We start from the raw sequence: 15,711 nt of genomic DNA, 5'->3' as shown, positions 1-15,711 counted from the left end.
ATGTTAAATTTTATGAGTTTTAAACATTTAAACATTTTAAACAGTTTAAACATTATTTTAATACCGTATTCATTCCCAATGGCCACGTCCATTTTTTAATAATTGAATGATTTAAATAGGTACGACAACCATTTATAAAGTGATACTTTTCATCTCAGTGTGTTTAGATTAAGCTTGAAATATATAATTTTCAATACTTTCTGGTACCCGCATGTATACATTCACAATTGTAGGTCATTCATAGTGGCGTATACCTCAAAAAATATATATGTTAGCAAATGAATTTATTTGATAATGTAGTTGAATACATTGGTGAAGAATTATCTATTTACTGGTAACGACACGTTTTATAACGTAACGGTTTAATAACATTTTAGTTAGATCCTACTTTAAAATTGACATAGATCGACACACACATAACAGTGATGTCACTTTTTGAATTGTTCGGCTTCAGCATGTTAAACGAAACTTTTTATCCGACTTTTGACGGATACAAAATAGTCTTACAAGTTTCTCAAAAAAATATTGTGGTTTTATTACTGCTGGGCGTTTTCATTGAACATTTTTATATATTTATACTTTTTCACAATAACTGTTCACATCTATATCAGCTTGATTGCATAAAATGTGACGTAAATATAGATAAATTAGTTAAGTCACTAAAATGAACTTCAAATTAATTTTCCTTTGCTTTTCAAAACCCTTGCCTAGGTGACCGATCTTGTATTTTGCTCCAACAGTCATAAAACATAACACAAGTTCAAGAATGAATATTCCCATTTATTTAGTAAATGACTAAAACATATAATCAAAACAGGGGGTCATTCATGAATATGTAATGTAGTTATAATACATGCAGTGCTGAATGCAATCATGAACCCCTATTATACACACAGATATGAAAAAAAACATATACACAAAACACAAGATAGGGGCGAAAAGACTGAAAAGATTATGCAACACATATACACAAACACATGACACCCCCCCACCCACTGTAAGCACATAAAAAAAAACGAGCAAGAAAAAACTCCCATGCCCAAAAAAATGGTGCGGGGGGGGGGGGGACACCAAACAGGCCATTTTTCAAACAGAATTAAGGGATCTCAAATACTAATAAACCGAATAGAATATATTACGTTAGAAAATAAAACATAGAGAAGAAAAAATGCATCGTTTTTATTTCTGCAATGAATGACTAAGAACACTTATTTTATATTGAGGAGAAACATTTACATTTAAGTTCCAGTCTATATCTATCATATTATTTGTCTGGTATAACTAGCAATGTGGAACTGGGCAGAAGTCATATCGTTGGGTGTCATTTGTCGTATAACACCAAGGACCGTTGTCCTCGTCTGGGTTTCGACAATAGTTTTCATGATCAGCCAGCTCATCAAACTGGTGTTTGTGTGGTGTTTGGGAATCCCAGCGCTGACACGGGATTCCTGTTTTTGTCACGTTTATAGTCCCGAAGTATTTTTTGCCCTTAGGGTCATTCTTTCGAACGCATTCCAATGGACATGTCACTGTAGGGAGGAAAAACAAAACACATTCAAAATGCAATATCAATGTAGGTAAAAAAAAAACAATCGGAAACTATGTGATATAATTTATCCTCTATTGTATCGCTGGATCTAATTTGATCGGCTTTAAGAGTCAAAGTATTTTAACGTCAAATAAAAAGAAATGCGTAGGTCTCCATTGTTAAAGTGGTGTAAACTTATAAAAAGATATTACAAGTACATATGGTAATCGCTCCCATTTTGACGTTAACAAGTAAAAAACACAAAACTAAATATTACAGAATAATACGATAACAACAAGACGTTTACCACAATAAGGGATATTGCAGAGCTCCCATCGCTTGGACGGATCCATAGTGTAGCACCAAGGAGCGGGCTCATTATCTACTGTCCTGCAATAGTTTTCTTGAAGACTGGTGAACCTGTGATTATGTGGAGTCTGAGAATTCCATGCTTGACAGGTTTTCCCAGATTTCGTGACGCTGACCTTTCCTGTATATTCATAGCCTGATTTGGATCTTTTACATTCTTCTTCAACAAGACCTATAAGGATAAAGTATATATATATATATATATATATATATATATATATATATATATATATATATATATATATCTCAAAAAAAATATCGCAGTGTCCGGTTTTATGTCAAGAAAATTATAAAAATGAAAGACAACACAGAATAAATCGTTAGCGCTTTCATTAAATGTTCTGGATCCGGTTGCACGAACGTTAGTTAAATTTAACTAGCCGTTAACTTGACGTTAACGTGACGTTAAAATTAACGGCGAGTTAAATGAGTTGCACGTACGTTAACTAATAGTTAAAGCTTAGTTTATTATCTAATTTAACTTACATATTTAACTGAGGTTACCTAGGTACATTAAATATCTAATTGAACATTAAAATCAAAATGGCGGATCTATTGTTATTTGGGAACGTGTTTGTGGAGAAGAAAAAAAGAAACTACAGAGAGAGAGAATAGAAATGACAGACTTGAGCGACACGCAAATCCGATCCCGATTTCGATTTCGACGAGTTCGATTACGTTTATTTCGGACATAGTGCGTAATGATCTGCAAAGAGCAACAAAACGAAGCCAGTCCATATCGGTGGAAATGCAGGTACTTGTTATCAGAATACACATTCATAAAATTAAAACAACATTATCACAAAATAATCATTACACTGTCATATATATATAAACACATACTGGATCAATTACTATAAAAAATATAAAATGCTAAGTTGCATGCAAAGTGAGGTTTTATGCTTTGTATATTATATACCTATAAATTTGACGCATCGGGCCGAGAAATACATATCTCTTTTTACCCTTGGTAAACTGTTTATTAAATTGGTTATGAAATGAAAATTGTAGATCTTAAATTATACATATTATCAATGCAAACTTCTAGAAAGAAAAGATGAAAACGTTAGCAAATATGAACGCTGTAAAATGACGTCATTTTTTATACATTGATTATGACGTCAGTACTTTATAAATACAAGGAATGCTAATATCGATGATCGGAGTACCATGTGCCCCCTCTAAATCTTTTCAAAAACACGTGAAAAAATACATGTAACATAAAATTATATCAAACCTTGCAGGTTATGCTGGCTCTACGTTTTTATGCCTCTGGAAGCTTTTTGGAAGTTATCGGAGATACCATGGGTTTGATAAAAGTACAGTCAGCAGGGCTATCGACGATGTTACTAATGCACTCATTGCAAAGAAAGATAGATTTATAAAATGGCCTAATCATGAGGAAATTTTGAAATCCAAGCAAAATTTCTTTTCACGGGGTGGATTTCCAGGAGTAATTGGCTGTATAGATGGAACTCATGTCCGAATACAAGCACCTTTGGAAGATGAGGCCGTGTATGTGAACAGGAAAGGGTTTCATTCCATCAATGTACAGGCCATTTGTGACCTTAAAGGTACTTACTATAATATATTCTACATATATTATCTCATTACAAATTGGTTAAATAGAGAGTATATTAAACCCAGATAGAAAACCTATCATACTTTTTCGTAACACCTTCAACAGGGAAATTCATTAACATTGATGCTCAGTGGCCTGGCAGTACCCACGATAGTCACGTATTTCGGACATCCGAGGTGTGTACCTTCTTGGAAGAAAACCACCGTGCTGTCGAAGATGGCTACCTCATTGGTGACAGTGGCTATGCGTGTTCTAGGTTTTTAATTACGCCTTATTTACATCCTGCAAACCTGTCAGAGGAAGCATTTAATACGGCTCATCGCCGTACACGGAACGCTGTAGAGAGAGTCTTTGGTTGGTGGAAAAGAAGGTTCCACGTCTTGCATAGCGAAATCAAGATGAAGCCTGCAAAAGTCTGTAAAATAATTGGTGCCTGTGCCATTCTGCACAACATCGCCATATCTCTTAAGGAGGAGATGGATGATGAGGACGAAGAAGACGTCAACGCCGCTGTTCATTTGGCTTATCGGGGACCTGAAGACGGAAGAGCAATGAGGAACTTTATAACCAGGACCTACTTCTAAAATGAATGCATAACAAAAATAAATTTTGAGAACCGTTCATATTATTTATGTAATGATTTAAAACTGCACCTGTTTTATAAGTAGTACATGCATGCTTTTTTATTCGTCAGTTATGGCTTGTAGTGCTAGCAAAGCATTTTCATTCTGAGTTACAGTCTGCTTCAGGCTTTCGATCTGCAGCGCCAGCTTCGAATTCTGTAATTCCATATTCTGCTTCTCGAGGTCCGCCCGTTCGAGGTCCTTCTGTAGCTTCATGTTCTGCAGTTCGATTTTCTGACAGCATAGAACCTTGAGAATGATCATTTTCTATATAACATACGACAATGAAGTATGTGTCGTTTACTGCTGATCTCTTTTAAGTGTTTATAAATATATCATTTCTTATCCAGCAAATTAAAATCAGTAAACTACATGTGAGAAGTACAATTTCCAACGACAGTATGAAACCAGGATAAATGCACAATGCTTATTATTTTACCTCATACTGCATCTTCTGAAGCTGTTCAAATGAGATCTTTCTCCTTTTTATCTGCACATGAGAAGTAGTTTTATCTCCTTCGCTATAATTTAAAAAAGCAAAGAAAAAAGTAAGTGAATTAGCTATTATATTAATAGTGCCTGTTTGGGAGGGTAACAGTTGAAATTGACACCCCGAGAAAATTGAACACCCCGAGAAAACAATTGTCAACCGACGCGAAGCGGAGGTTGACAATGGTTTTCTCGGGGTGTCAATTTCAACTGTTATCCTCCCAAACAGGCACTATTTATTTTGTTATACTGAATGTCTTAATTTTAAAGAAAATTTTACAGCTTTTATATAGGAATAAAATGAATTCTACTGCGAACCGTACGCGCATAATTTTCGCGCATGTAACATTTTTTCATGTTTCCCGTTGCTAAGTGCGTTGCTAACGCTGAGGGTAATAGAAACTATTATTAACTGCGTCTTAACCAATCAGATTTCAGTTTTTAACATGAAAGTATAACAATAATATATATACATATATATGTATAAAAATCTGTATCATCAACCGATTGCATGGTTACTCAATTCACTTACTGGTTAACCTATTAGGAATTTAAATGACAAGACAACAGATTCTAATTAAAGTTGGAATTGTAAAACCGCTCCTCTATTTATACAATATACTATATATTAGCGTACGAGCGGTTTTCTAAGTCTAATCTTAATTAGACTGAAGTTAACGTAGTCTTATAAAATTATGTACATACACATGTAAATGAACTATATACGGAGCATTCAAGTTGTACAATACCTTGCAATGTTTGGTTCACTCGTGCATGCAGACTCAGCTGCCTGTTCCGCTACTTCCTCCGTGCTAGGTGCCGTTGCCTTTAGGCTGAAATCGAGGGTAGAACAAGTGGACTCGAAGGTAGAACTGCTGGGCGAAGGGGAATTGGGAGAGAAGGGCATCTCTGCTTTAGCAAACACATTAGATTAAAATCAACACATATATAATTGTAACGTGTTTACCTTAACACCGAGTTTTACGGGATCCCTCAGTTACTAAACTGAGTTTGAGATATAATAAAAGAACTTAATTACAAACTACTAAGAAAAATTTAACTACGCAAAAAAATAATAACTCCGCCTGAATATGTACAAGATCGGCGTATTTGATCAAATTATTTCCTGATTCGTTTGAGAAACAAAAATCACCTTTAAAAAATAATCACTTGCAATTCTAAAACTATAAAAACTACAAAACTAAAACTCTAACTCTACTTATAAACAATTAAGATAACTAAAACAAACTATACTCAACTAATGAGTTTCAATCTGTATTCAACAAATGAATATCAACCAACACCAAGGAATGCGTACTCAACTAATGAGTAAACCAAATTCCATGAGTACTCAACAAATGAGTACTCAGTTACTCAATCTCTGTGTAGCTAAGAAAGTGTAGTATGCTCGGCATATCCCGCGAGAGTAAGGAAACTTCCACGTTCTCTTATGGGCAAAATCACCAGGATACTAACCTTTTGCGACACGTCTATATTCTTCTGAAGTCAGAACTACTCTGATCTTGTGTTGGTGATGCGACGCTTATATACCCTTTTAACGCGGACGTCTGAGAAAACATCCCTTTATCAGAAGCGGGAAATTAAAAAAAAATGAAATCTATTTACATTACATTACCCCCTTCCACGAGAAATGCGTCCCGCATTTCACATGGCTTATTCAAAAATATTCAAATCAACTCAAGAAAAAATTTTTTTTTAAAAATGTAAAAATTCTAGTTTAATAACAAATAAAATCAAATACTTCAATATTTCACCTAAATATTGAGAAATAAAAAATGTTCGCCAATAACAATATTGCGTACCGTCTGTACAACAAAAATATCTCTATCAGTCTAAAGTTTGATAATTGTCTCTTCTTCAACAACATGACTTATTCTCACGATACCATCATCTGACTTGGTCGTGATGGTTTTCTCTACTTTGCTAAACTGGGTTGGCTCAGTTTGTACAGCAACACTTTTCATGAGGGGTTGTTGTTTTCTACTGCCTGTAGTTCAATCTAACGAAGCACTGCTTCCGACTTGACAATGAGTCTCTATTTCTGCAGGAGACAACTTTGCCTTCTTCGCTGGGATAAATATCTCAGGCGCTGTGGGCTTTCTTACTACTCGTCCAATCATAAGTGCATTCTCGTCAGCAACTTCTTTAATAGAGACCGTAGATTCTCTGCTGATTGGCTGGCTCGGCTTTTCGGCTTCACTTGGATCCTGTTTTCCACTGTCACTTTCATCAGAACTTGATGAACTAGAAAGTTCTAGCTCATCTAAGACGCTGGATGAGGAAGGCTGAGAAACTGCCTCTCTAATCTCTGATTTCTCAGTGGAGTGCTTCGATTTCTTATGACGAATCAAGTTAGCCTTTCTCGCAGTCAGGTACGTGCACTCGTTGCATTTGAATTGTTTCCCTTGCTGCTTTTTGCAGCACAACAAAACATGCTCAAGAAGTTTTTCTCGGCTAGAGGAGGAGAAGGTACACATAGGACACTTTTCATGCGGCTTTACTGGTGTCAACTTGGTATTCACCATGATGGTTATCTAAAAAAAGAAATAAAAACCATCAAACCAAATTGATAATACTACCATCTACTTCACTAAATACTAAATAACCTAACCTAAACTATCTATTTAACTCACTCATCCTTGATGAGAACTAATACCACTTTGTATCGTAATCGGTTAACCAGGAAGGTAACTGCTTCGTACGCTTAGGTCTGATATTTTGAGTTTCGTGATCCAAGCTATTTGTTTCGGCTTGATCACTGTTTTCTGAGTTTGTTTCAGGTACTCTTTTATTCTCATTTTCACCTGTGAGTACTTGAGGTCGGACACGCCTCATTCGGTCTACGTGAATTACTTGAGGAGTATCCCTTGGTCCACAGTTTACTTTGTAATTCACATCAGACAGCTGAGCGAGAACTTTGAATGGACCATGCCAATAACTGGTTAGTTTTGGAGAGAGCCCACTCTTGTGTCTGGGAAAATAAACAAAAACTAAATCTCCAATTTTGAAGTTTTCCCAATTCAGCTTTTTATCATGATATTTCTTCTGTCTGAGCATTTCTGTACCTGTCTGTTCTCGAACATACTTATGAGCGCCTTCCAATCGTTGTTTGAGTTCCCAAGCCCATCTGGATTGAGGTATTGCATCAATACTAGATGGCTTCTGGTACATGATGTCCAGAGGAGTTGCTGTTTCTCGTCCTAACATTAGGAAATTCGGTGTGCATCCTGTTGTTTCGTGTTCTGATGAGCGGTACGCCATCATTACATAAGGTAACTGCTCATCCCAGTCCGTATGGTATTCGTTGACATAGGCACTCAACATGCTCAATAAGGTGCGATTAAATCGCTCAACCATACCATCAGACTGGGGATGGTACGGAGTTGTATGAGTTTTGTGTATGTGTAATAGTGTGCACATTTCATTAAAAAGTAAACTCTCAAATTGACGACCCTGATCTGAATGAATGGCATATGGAACACCGTATCTTACAATAAATTCTTCTACGACGATCTTTGCAACTGTTTGCGCTTCCATATTTGGCATGGGATAGCTCTCTGTCCATTTTGAGTAATAGTCGGATACAACCAATATGTATCTGTTTCTTCTCATCGTTTCTGGCAGTTCACCTAATATGTCTATAGCTATTCTTTCCATGGTACGACCTGTTTCAACAATCTGCATTGGAGCACACTTCTTTCTGTTTGGACCTTTTCGTTTCGAGCATTGTTCACATCCCGCAATATATAACCTGGTGTCTCTCTGTAAACCAGGCCAGTAATATGATTGTCGTATCTTTGAGAGTGTTTTCCTCACTCCGAAATGTCCCGAGGTTTGATTGTCATGGCAATATTCGAGTACTGTTCGTTTTGAGCTTCTTGGAATGATTGCCTGAAGTTTGGTTGTTTTCAGTTCAAAATCATCCCATTTTCTATATAAAATGTCATCCTTGCAAACTAATCTTTCATACTGGGCGAGTAAAGACTTCATTACTAAACTTTCACCACCAATATCCTTTTGCTTTGGTTTCACACCTTTGAGTAACCATTGTTTACCGTGACAATATCGGAATCTTCTTCTTGAAGCAATTTCAGCTCAGGGCTTGACAAATTCAAGTCTTTGTCTTCTGCTTTCTGTGCTGACATAATAACTTCTTTTTCTTCAATTTCTCGGTATCCACATTGATGACAAGGTATGCGACTCATAGCATCCGCATTCTGGTGTAACTTTCCGGGTCTATGCTCAATGTCCATATCATAAGCCGACAATATATCAACCCATCTAGCTAATTGACCTTCGGGATTTTTGAATCTCATCAGCCATTTTAATGAGCTGTGGTCTGTTCTTATTGTAAACTTTCTTCCGAGCAGATAGTGTCGGAAGTAGCGTACAAAGTAAACGAGCTATGACGTGCTCACCGTCATTGCTCCTTTGCGATAAAACAGCTCCAATTGCATCAGAACTAGCATCTGTATCCAGGATAAAGGGTTTTGAAAAATCTGGATAAACCAATATGGGAGCTTTTGTTAGAAAATTCTTTAGATTTTCAAAGGCGTTCTGACAGTCACTGGTCCAGACAAAATCTTGTTGCTTCTCAGTTAGGTGAGTCAAAGGTTTCGCCTTCTCAGCATATTTCGCAATAAATCTTCTATAATATCCACACAACCCGAGGAATGATCTCACTTCTTTTGCTGTTGTGGGAACGGGCCAATCTCGTACAGATTTGACTTTCTTTGGATCTGTTGATACACCCTTGCTTGAGATTACGACCAAGATATTCAACTTCTTTGGCAAATAGTGTACATTTCTTTGCTTTGAGTTTTAGACCAGCTGCTTCTAACTTTTCAAAGACCTTACTCAAGTTCTCCAACATATGCTCAAACGACTTACCGATAACGATAATGTCGTCAAGATAAATGAGACATATTTGCCACTGTAATCCTGCAAGTACAGACTCCATTAACCTCTCAAATGTGGCTGGAGCATTGCTGAGACCGAAAGGCATAACCTGGAACTCATAAAGACCCCGCTTTTTGAGAAAGCCGTCTTTGGTTTGTCTTGCGAGTCCATCTCAACTTGCCAGTATCCAGAACACAAGTCTAAAGTACTGAACCACAAGGAGCCGGAAAGGTAGTCTAGTGCTTCATCAATACGTGGCAGGGGATATGCATCTTTTACTGTCACAGCATTGAGTCGCCGATAATCGACGCAAAACCTCATAGTGCCATCTTTCTTCTTCGCTAGCACTATTCCTGATGACCATGGGCTTGTACTTTCTTGTATTATATTTCTCTCTAGCATGTCATCAATTTGTTTGTCCACTTCGTCTTGCCAGTGTACAGGTACTCTTCCCATAGGTTGCTTGATTGGAGCAGCAGCTCCCGTATTAAGCTGATGTTTAATTTTATCGGTTCTACCAAGATCTTTGTCAGAGGATGCAAAGACATTTGCATGGTTCAGCAAAAACTTCTCAACTAAATTTACTTGTTCATAATTAAGGTTTTTGACTGTCTTCTCAAATAGTTCTTTCAGGAACGGGGGTAGATTTTCATATGGATTCTGATTTTCAGTGGTACTCATTATGCTGTTTATTGGATTCATATGTCCAACAATGGTACCAGGGTATACATGCTTTATATCATTCGATAAATTCAGTAATCGAATGGTTACCAACTTGTCTGCATTGACCAAAGTTCTTCCAAGCAATAATTGATCTTCTCCTTTGAACTTCTCAACTGGCTCAATGAGATGAGTCAGCTCTAGAAAAGGATTGCAACTGTTGTAATCAGGGATGTCAATATGGCCTATTGTAACTGTTTCTGTTCTTGGGGGCAAATTCAGATGCTCATTGACTGTAACGCGATAACAGCCAATTTTTCCGACATAAGATAGGGAAAAATATTTCTCACCGACTTTAATCTGATTGTTGCATACATCGATGACGCAGGAGTGATTCTTCATGAAGTCTAACCCTAAAACTCCATCAACTTGTAAATCAGCAACAGTCATCTTCTGGTGCAATGTAAAGTCATTCTCCAATGTTAACGCGACTGTAGTCTTTCCCTTAACTTGAAGTTTGGTTCCACTCGCGCAAAGTACATCATGTGCATGTACATCTAACTCAAGGGAAAGATTTATTTTCTCGTAAACATGGGAGGCAAGAATACTGATGGTAGCTCCTGTATCTATCAAAAATTTCACATGTTGGTCATTCACAACAGCATTTATGAACATTCCAGCTTCGTTCTTCTGATGACTGATACCCAGTTTGTTAGAAACTGAGGTTTCCTGGTCAGTGATTAATGAGGAAAGTTTGCTTCTGTGAGAGTCTGGTTTCTTGCTCTCAGATTCTGTGTTCTTTGGTTTCTGGTGTTGCGTTTGACTCGATTTCGATAGTTCACAATATCGACTAATGTGTCCGCGTCTTCCACATTTGTAACAAGTTTGTTGAGACATTGGACGTGGCGTTTTCCTGCCATTTGTTTCAAATGAGTAACTCTTGTTCTTTGGTTCTCCATTCTTCTTCAGCTCAGTGAGCTCATGAAGCATCGTCTTCAGAGTCTTTTCCATATTGCTCATTCTCGATTCAATATCTGACTCTCGAGAGTCTTCAGTATGCACTGAATTGGTTAAAGGACGAGCGAATTCCTTAGTTTCTTGGCTCCTTCGGTCTGATTTTACATAAGCTTCTAACTCAACAGCTAGACTTACTGCTTCATTTAATGTTTTTGGACGACTTTGTTTGATACGTATTCTCATATCTGAGTCAAACAAAGCGTCTATAAACTGTTCTTTAGCTAGAGTTTCACGAACGTCAAAGGGAGCAGAAGGATAAGCTAAATTTGTAAGGCGTCGAATGGACTGACCCAACTCTGGCAAAGTTTCTGTAGCTTTCTGTCTCTTTTCTCTCAACTGAACGCGATACAGCTCCATTTGATTTGCAGGGAGAAATCTTTCTTCGAGGGCGTTTACTAAGATAGAGTAATCGTGACTCACACCACCTCCTAAATTACCCAACACTCCCTGTGCTTGACCGCGTAGCGAAACTGCTAGGTAAAGACCTTTTTGTCTTTCTGACCATCTATTTAATTCCGCATAAGCATTAAAATGAGACCTGTAATCTAACCAGGATCAGTTTCCATCGAAAGTTGCAGGTTTAATGGATGCACCCGTATGTGTATGTTCAGTTGTGGGAATTCTTCCATCGTCGTCCCCTGACTGTTTGTTTCTATCGCGTAAGCGATGATGCCTAACCGTAATACCGTCCATATTTTCTCTCAACGGATAGGAATGCTCTCTTTCTTCGCTAAGGAGCTCATGCTGAAAATTTCGTTTCTGATGTTGCATCTCAGGTTCTCTGACGACCTTATATGGCGTTGAAATCTTTACTTTAGGTCTTGCGCCATTGTAAGAATCTTTCACGCGAGTATCCTCTCTATATGACATAGGAAAATCAGATGGACGCTGTGAAATAACCCCTGAATCTGTTTCTTGCTCAGTTCCCGAAACAGCTGTATGTGCATAAGGCTTTGGCGTCGAATGACTCATCATTCTCGAATTTCCAAGGAAGGTATTTGCAACTCTTATTTGCTCAATTTCTTCTTCAAGGGCAGATATCTCATCCTCGACTTCCTCAACAGTCTTTTCTGTCCTATCACCCATTTAAATCTTATACTAAAATTGCTCTTAAAAATTCTTAACTAAAAAAATACTCAAAAATGATTCAAACAAATCTCAATTATCCCAACGCTGCCACCAAAAAGTATGTAACGTGTTTACCTTAACACCGAGTTTTACGGGATCCCTCAGTTACTAAACTGAGTTTGAGATATAATAAAAGAACTTAATTACAAACTACTAAGAAAAATTTAACTACGCAAAAAAATAATAACTCCGCCTGAATATGTACAAGATCGGCGTATTTGATCAAATTATTTCCTGATTCGTTTGAGAAACAAAAATCACCTTTAAAAAATAATCACTTGCAATTCTAAAACTATAAAAACTACAAAACTAAAACTCTAACTCTACTTATAAACAATTAAGATAACTAAAACAAACTATACTCAACTAATGAGTTTCAATCTGTATTCAACAAATGAATATCAACCAACACCAAGGAATGCGTACTCAACTAATGAGTAAACCAAATTCCATGAGTACTCAACAAATGAGTACTCAGTTACTCAATCTCTGTGTAGCTAAGAAAGTGTAGTATGCTCGGCACACCCCGCGAGAGTAAGGAAACTTCCACGTTCTCTTATGGGCTAAATCACCAGGATACTAACCTTTTGCGACACGTCTATATTCTTCTGAAGTCAGAACTACTCTGATCTTGTGTTGGTGATGCGACGCTTATATACCCTTTTAACGCGGACGTCTGAGAAAACATCCCTTTATCAGAAGCGGGAAATTAAAAAAAAAATGAAATCTATTTACATTACATAATTATATCTTATTCGATTGTGTGTTTACCTCACTTTTTTTGGTTCATGATACACTTTGCCTATCTATACAGATTCAGAAAACAGTCCAATTAGAAGGGGGGAAATCTATGCATAAAACGTACAATTTTAAATTGTTTAAAACATTACTTGGATAGGTAGGGGAGACGAACAAACCCATCGGAGGTAGACTTCATTTCACTTCATGAGAGAGAGAGAGAGAGAGAGAGAGAGAGAGAGAGAGAGAGAGAGTAGTTCTCATTACTCAAAAACAAAAACAAAAAGCGGGAGTCTATAATTTGGTCCACTACCGAAGGCCGAGTATAATTGGAGTGCGTGCAACTTTGCAACCTTTTCTTTCCATGCTGCCGTTTGTGCAAAGTAAAATTTCATTAGTACTGTGTTTTTAATCAAAATAAACATTATCGGTACCATACATGCCTTATATTTTTTTAAAGACCTAAATCATAAATCGGGTGAAATCACTTTATATATTTTGTTTTATCCGGAGTTAATAAAAAATAAGAGATGAAGAGGGATGGGGCGCTGATAAAGTACATTTATATGCATTGTTAATTCTAGAACAAAATTTTAAACATTTTTTTTCTAAAATTCCATCTGGTGACTTTTTACAGTAGTTTTCATGCATGTTAAAGAACAAACAGAACCTTTGGACAGAAATGCAAAAAATAGTCATTTATTTGGAGATGATAGTAATGCTTATTCGACTGAGTTCGAGTTGAGAAATTGTATTGAAGACTTTAGTGTACCCCCCCCCCCCCCCCCCCAAAAAAAAAGAAAACTCCTGATACTCCTTTCTTCACATTTTCTGTCTTCTTCCTCAGAGCATTTCCAACTTCCAACAGACATTCTGTATTGAAACTGATTTTTAACCGCGTTTGTTAAATTGGTTTGTTAAATTGGACACCGCTCATCGACGGTCATCGTCAACACTTTCACATGGATGTTTATTACCGCACGGACTTTATTTCTTAACCATTTTTGGTCACAAATGAATGCATTCAAACAACATATATTGTTTCTACAGGCACAAATACAGCGATAGATGAAATAAAGAGTTCAAAGAGTGCAATATACATTATAAAATACCTTTTATTCCTTGAGTTGTGTGTATAATTTTATTTATAAATAGTATTAAATAATATCAATGTTTCAATCACCCAATTTTATCATAATTATAGTTTAGACAGCTCAATTTAGCAATACCCCCACCCACTTTTTACTCTTTATACCATCGAAAAGGTTAGGTATACGCAAAATGAATACGGCTAGCATCCGCACAAGTATAGAAAAAAATCTTGACATATGAACGCATGTAAATAGATAAAAATAAGGAAAATTGGTAAATTCAAATGGAGCGTGTCTTAATAAATGTCTCAAAATTTCTTACACTTAGGCTAATTTTGCGAAAGGAATTTGATATATCTTTTGATTGTCATTATAGTCAGATTTTATGACAATCGATAAATTTCATTGTTTTATATAAATTTGATAGTTTTGTGAAATCCAGCTCTGATTGATTAAGAATTTGACTTCAGAAATACTACGCTTATGTCCTTTCCGATATATTTCATTTTATCAAATAAAATATACAACATGAATACTTTGTCATGTTGTATATTTTATTTGATGAAATGAAATATATCGGAAAGGACAGATAACTATGTTTATTAACAGTATATGTGTTTAATTAAATGTATACAAGTTAAATTGTTTAGTGTATAATATTAGTAGAGGAATTTTTAGTCATAGTTTGTTTGATAAAGTAGAGTAGATGTTTTGTTTTATTGATCTCAATATTAATATTTTGTTCAGGTTTACAGTTTACAGCAAGAGACCCTATACACATGTATTGCCTTTTGCATGGGAAACACCTTTTTTATGCCCCACTTGTGACGTCATATTTGTATTTAAATTAGCATTTTGATGTATCAAGGCTATGCAATCCTGAATTTGAATGGGTATCCAAAATGGTTCCAAAATCAACTGTTGGTATATGAAAGGATAAGGATACTTATTCGTAATGCGGATCCAGTGACATTTAAGACACATTTGAATATTTCAATCGGTAGTATACCACATTCGGAGCCTGTGATCATGTATGCAGCGACAATGTAAGACTTTCATTTTTATTTGTCTATTATACATATTGTACATAAGCCTATATAATTCATAGTGTACATGTGATTTGATTTGTAAGTAATGAATCATTGCATTGATAAAACAGTATATAAAGACGGAGAAAATCACATCATTATATCTGAAACAATTCAGCCTGAATCTCTATAGAGTGTTTATAATATTCATGACGTCATCAATCTGTTCGCATTGCCAGCCGACAATGTAAACAATCAACCAAGCGTTGTTAATTGGGAAATGTTTAATTACTACACTATAAGAATTTGAGTACACATATAATTTTATTATTTCTAGTTGATTCTGAACTAAGAGCAAGTTTCCAGTCCATCTAAGATTTTAAAATAAATATATACTGTACCTGATGTGGTTGGCATTGATGACTCGAACCCCCCCCCCCCCCCCCCCCCAGCAATTCCGCTGAAATTAGGTCTATCCTTCATAAGGTCGATAATCTTCTCCTCAGCGGCAGTTGGGGGTTTTAGCGGAGGACCTCCG

The 15,711-nt window shown here is 36.4% G+C and overlaps 2 protein-coding genes across 2 annotated transcripts; one reads left to right on the top strand and one right to left on the bottom strand.

Moving 5' to 3' along the window:
• Window positions 1–1,104: 1,104 nt before the first annotated feature.
• LOC117686797 (plasminogen) lies at window positions 1,105–2,590 on the bottom strand. Its single transcript, XM_066086321.1, has 3 exons — window positions 2,524–2,590; window positions 1,836–2,069; window positions 1,105–1,529 (listed from the first exon to the last, which is right to left on the bottom strand). The coding sequence occupies exons 1-3, from the start codon at window positions 2,588–2,590 to the stop codon at window positions 1,282–1,284; spliced, it is 549 nt and encodes a 182-aa protein (XP_065942393.1). The 3' UTR covers window positions 1,105–1,281.
• A 776-nt stretch (window positions 2,591–3,366) lies between these two features.
• On the top strand, window positions 3,367–4,063 carry LOC136275913 (putative nuclease HARBI1). The gene is made up of 2 exons (XM_066086316.1): window positions 3,367–3,412; window positions 3,585–4,063. The coding sequence occupies exons 1-2, from the start codon at window positions 3,367–3,369 to the stop codon at window positions 4,061–4,063; spliced, it is 525 nt and encodes a 174-aa protein (XP_065942388.1).
• Window positions 4,064–15,711: the final 11,648 nt, after the last annotated feature.

The sequence above is a fragment of the Magallana gigas genome, chromosome 1, assembly GCF_963853765.1.
Source record: "Magallana gigas chromosome 1, xbMagGiga1.1, whole genome shotgun sequence".
Taxonomy (NCBI): domain Eukaryota; kingdom Metazoa; phylum Mollusca; class Bivalvia; order Ostreida; family Ostreidae; genus Magallana; species Magallana gigas.
Note: the sequence above shows the minus strand (reverse complement) of the source record. Positions and strands in the feature narration are given on the sequence as shown.

What these genes read in the sequence shown, in the direction of transcription:
- LOC117686797 (XM_066086321.1), bottom strand. Translation starts at nt 2,590, where the DNA reads ATGTCCGAAATAAACGTAATCGAACTCGTCGAAATCGAAATCGGGATC. An exon ending in CGGATTTGCGTGTCGCTCAA is followed by an intron (nt 2,070 to 2,523) that starts GTCTGTCATTTC and finishes TTATCCTTATAG; the next exon opens with GTCTTGTTGAAGAAGAATGT. An exon ending in CTGCAATATCCCTTATTGTG is followed by an intron (nt 1,530 to 1,835) that starts GTAAACGTCTTG and finishes TCCTCCCTACAG; the next exon opens with TGACATGTCCATTGGAATGC.
- LOC136275913 (XM_066086316.1), top strand. Translation starts at nt 3,367, where the DNA reads ATGGAACTCATGTCCGAATACAAGCACCTTTGGAAGATGAGGCCGT. An exon ending in CCTTTGGAAGATGAGGCCGT is followed by an intron (nt 3,413 to 3,584) that starts GTATGTGAACAG and finishes CACCTTCAACAG; the next exon opens with GGAAATTCATTAACATTGAT.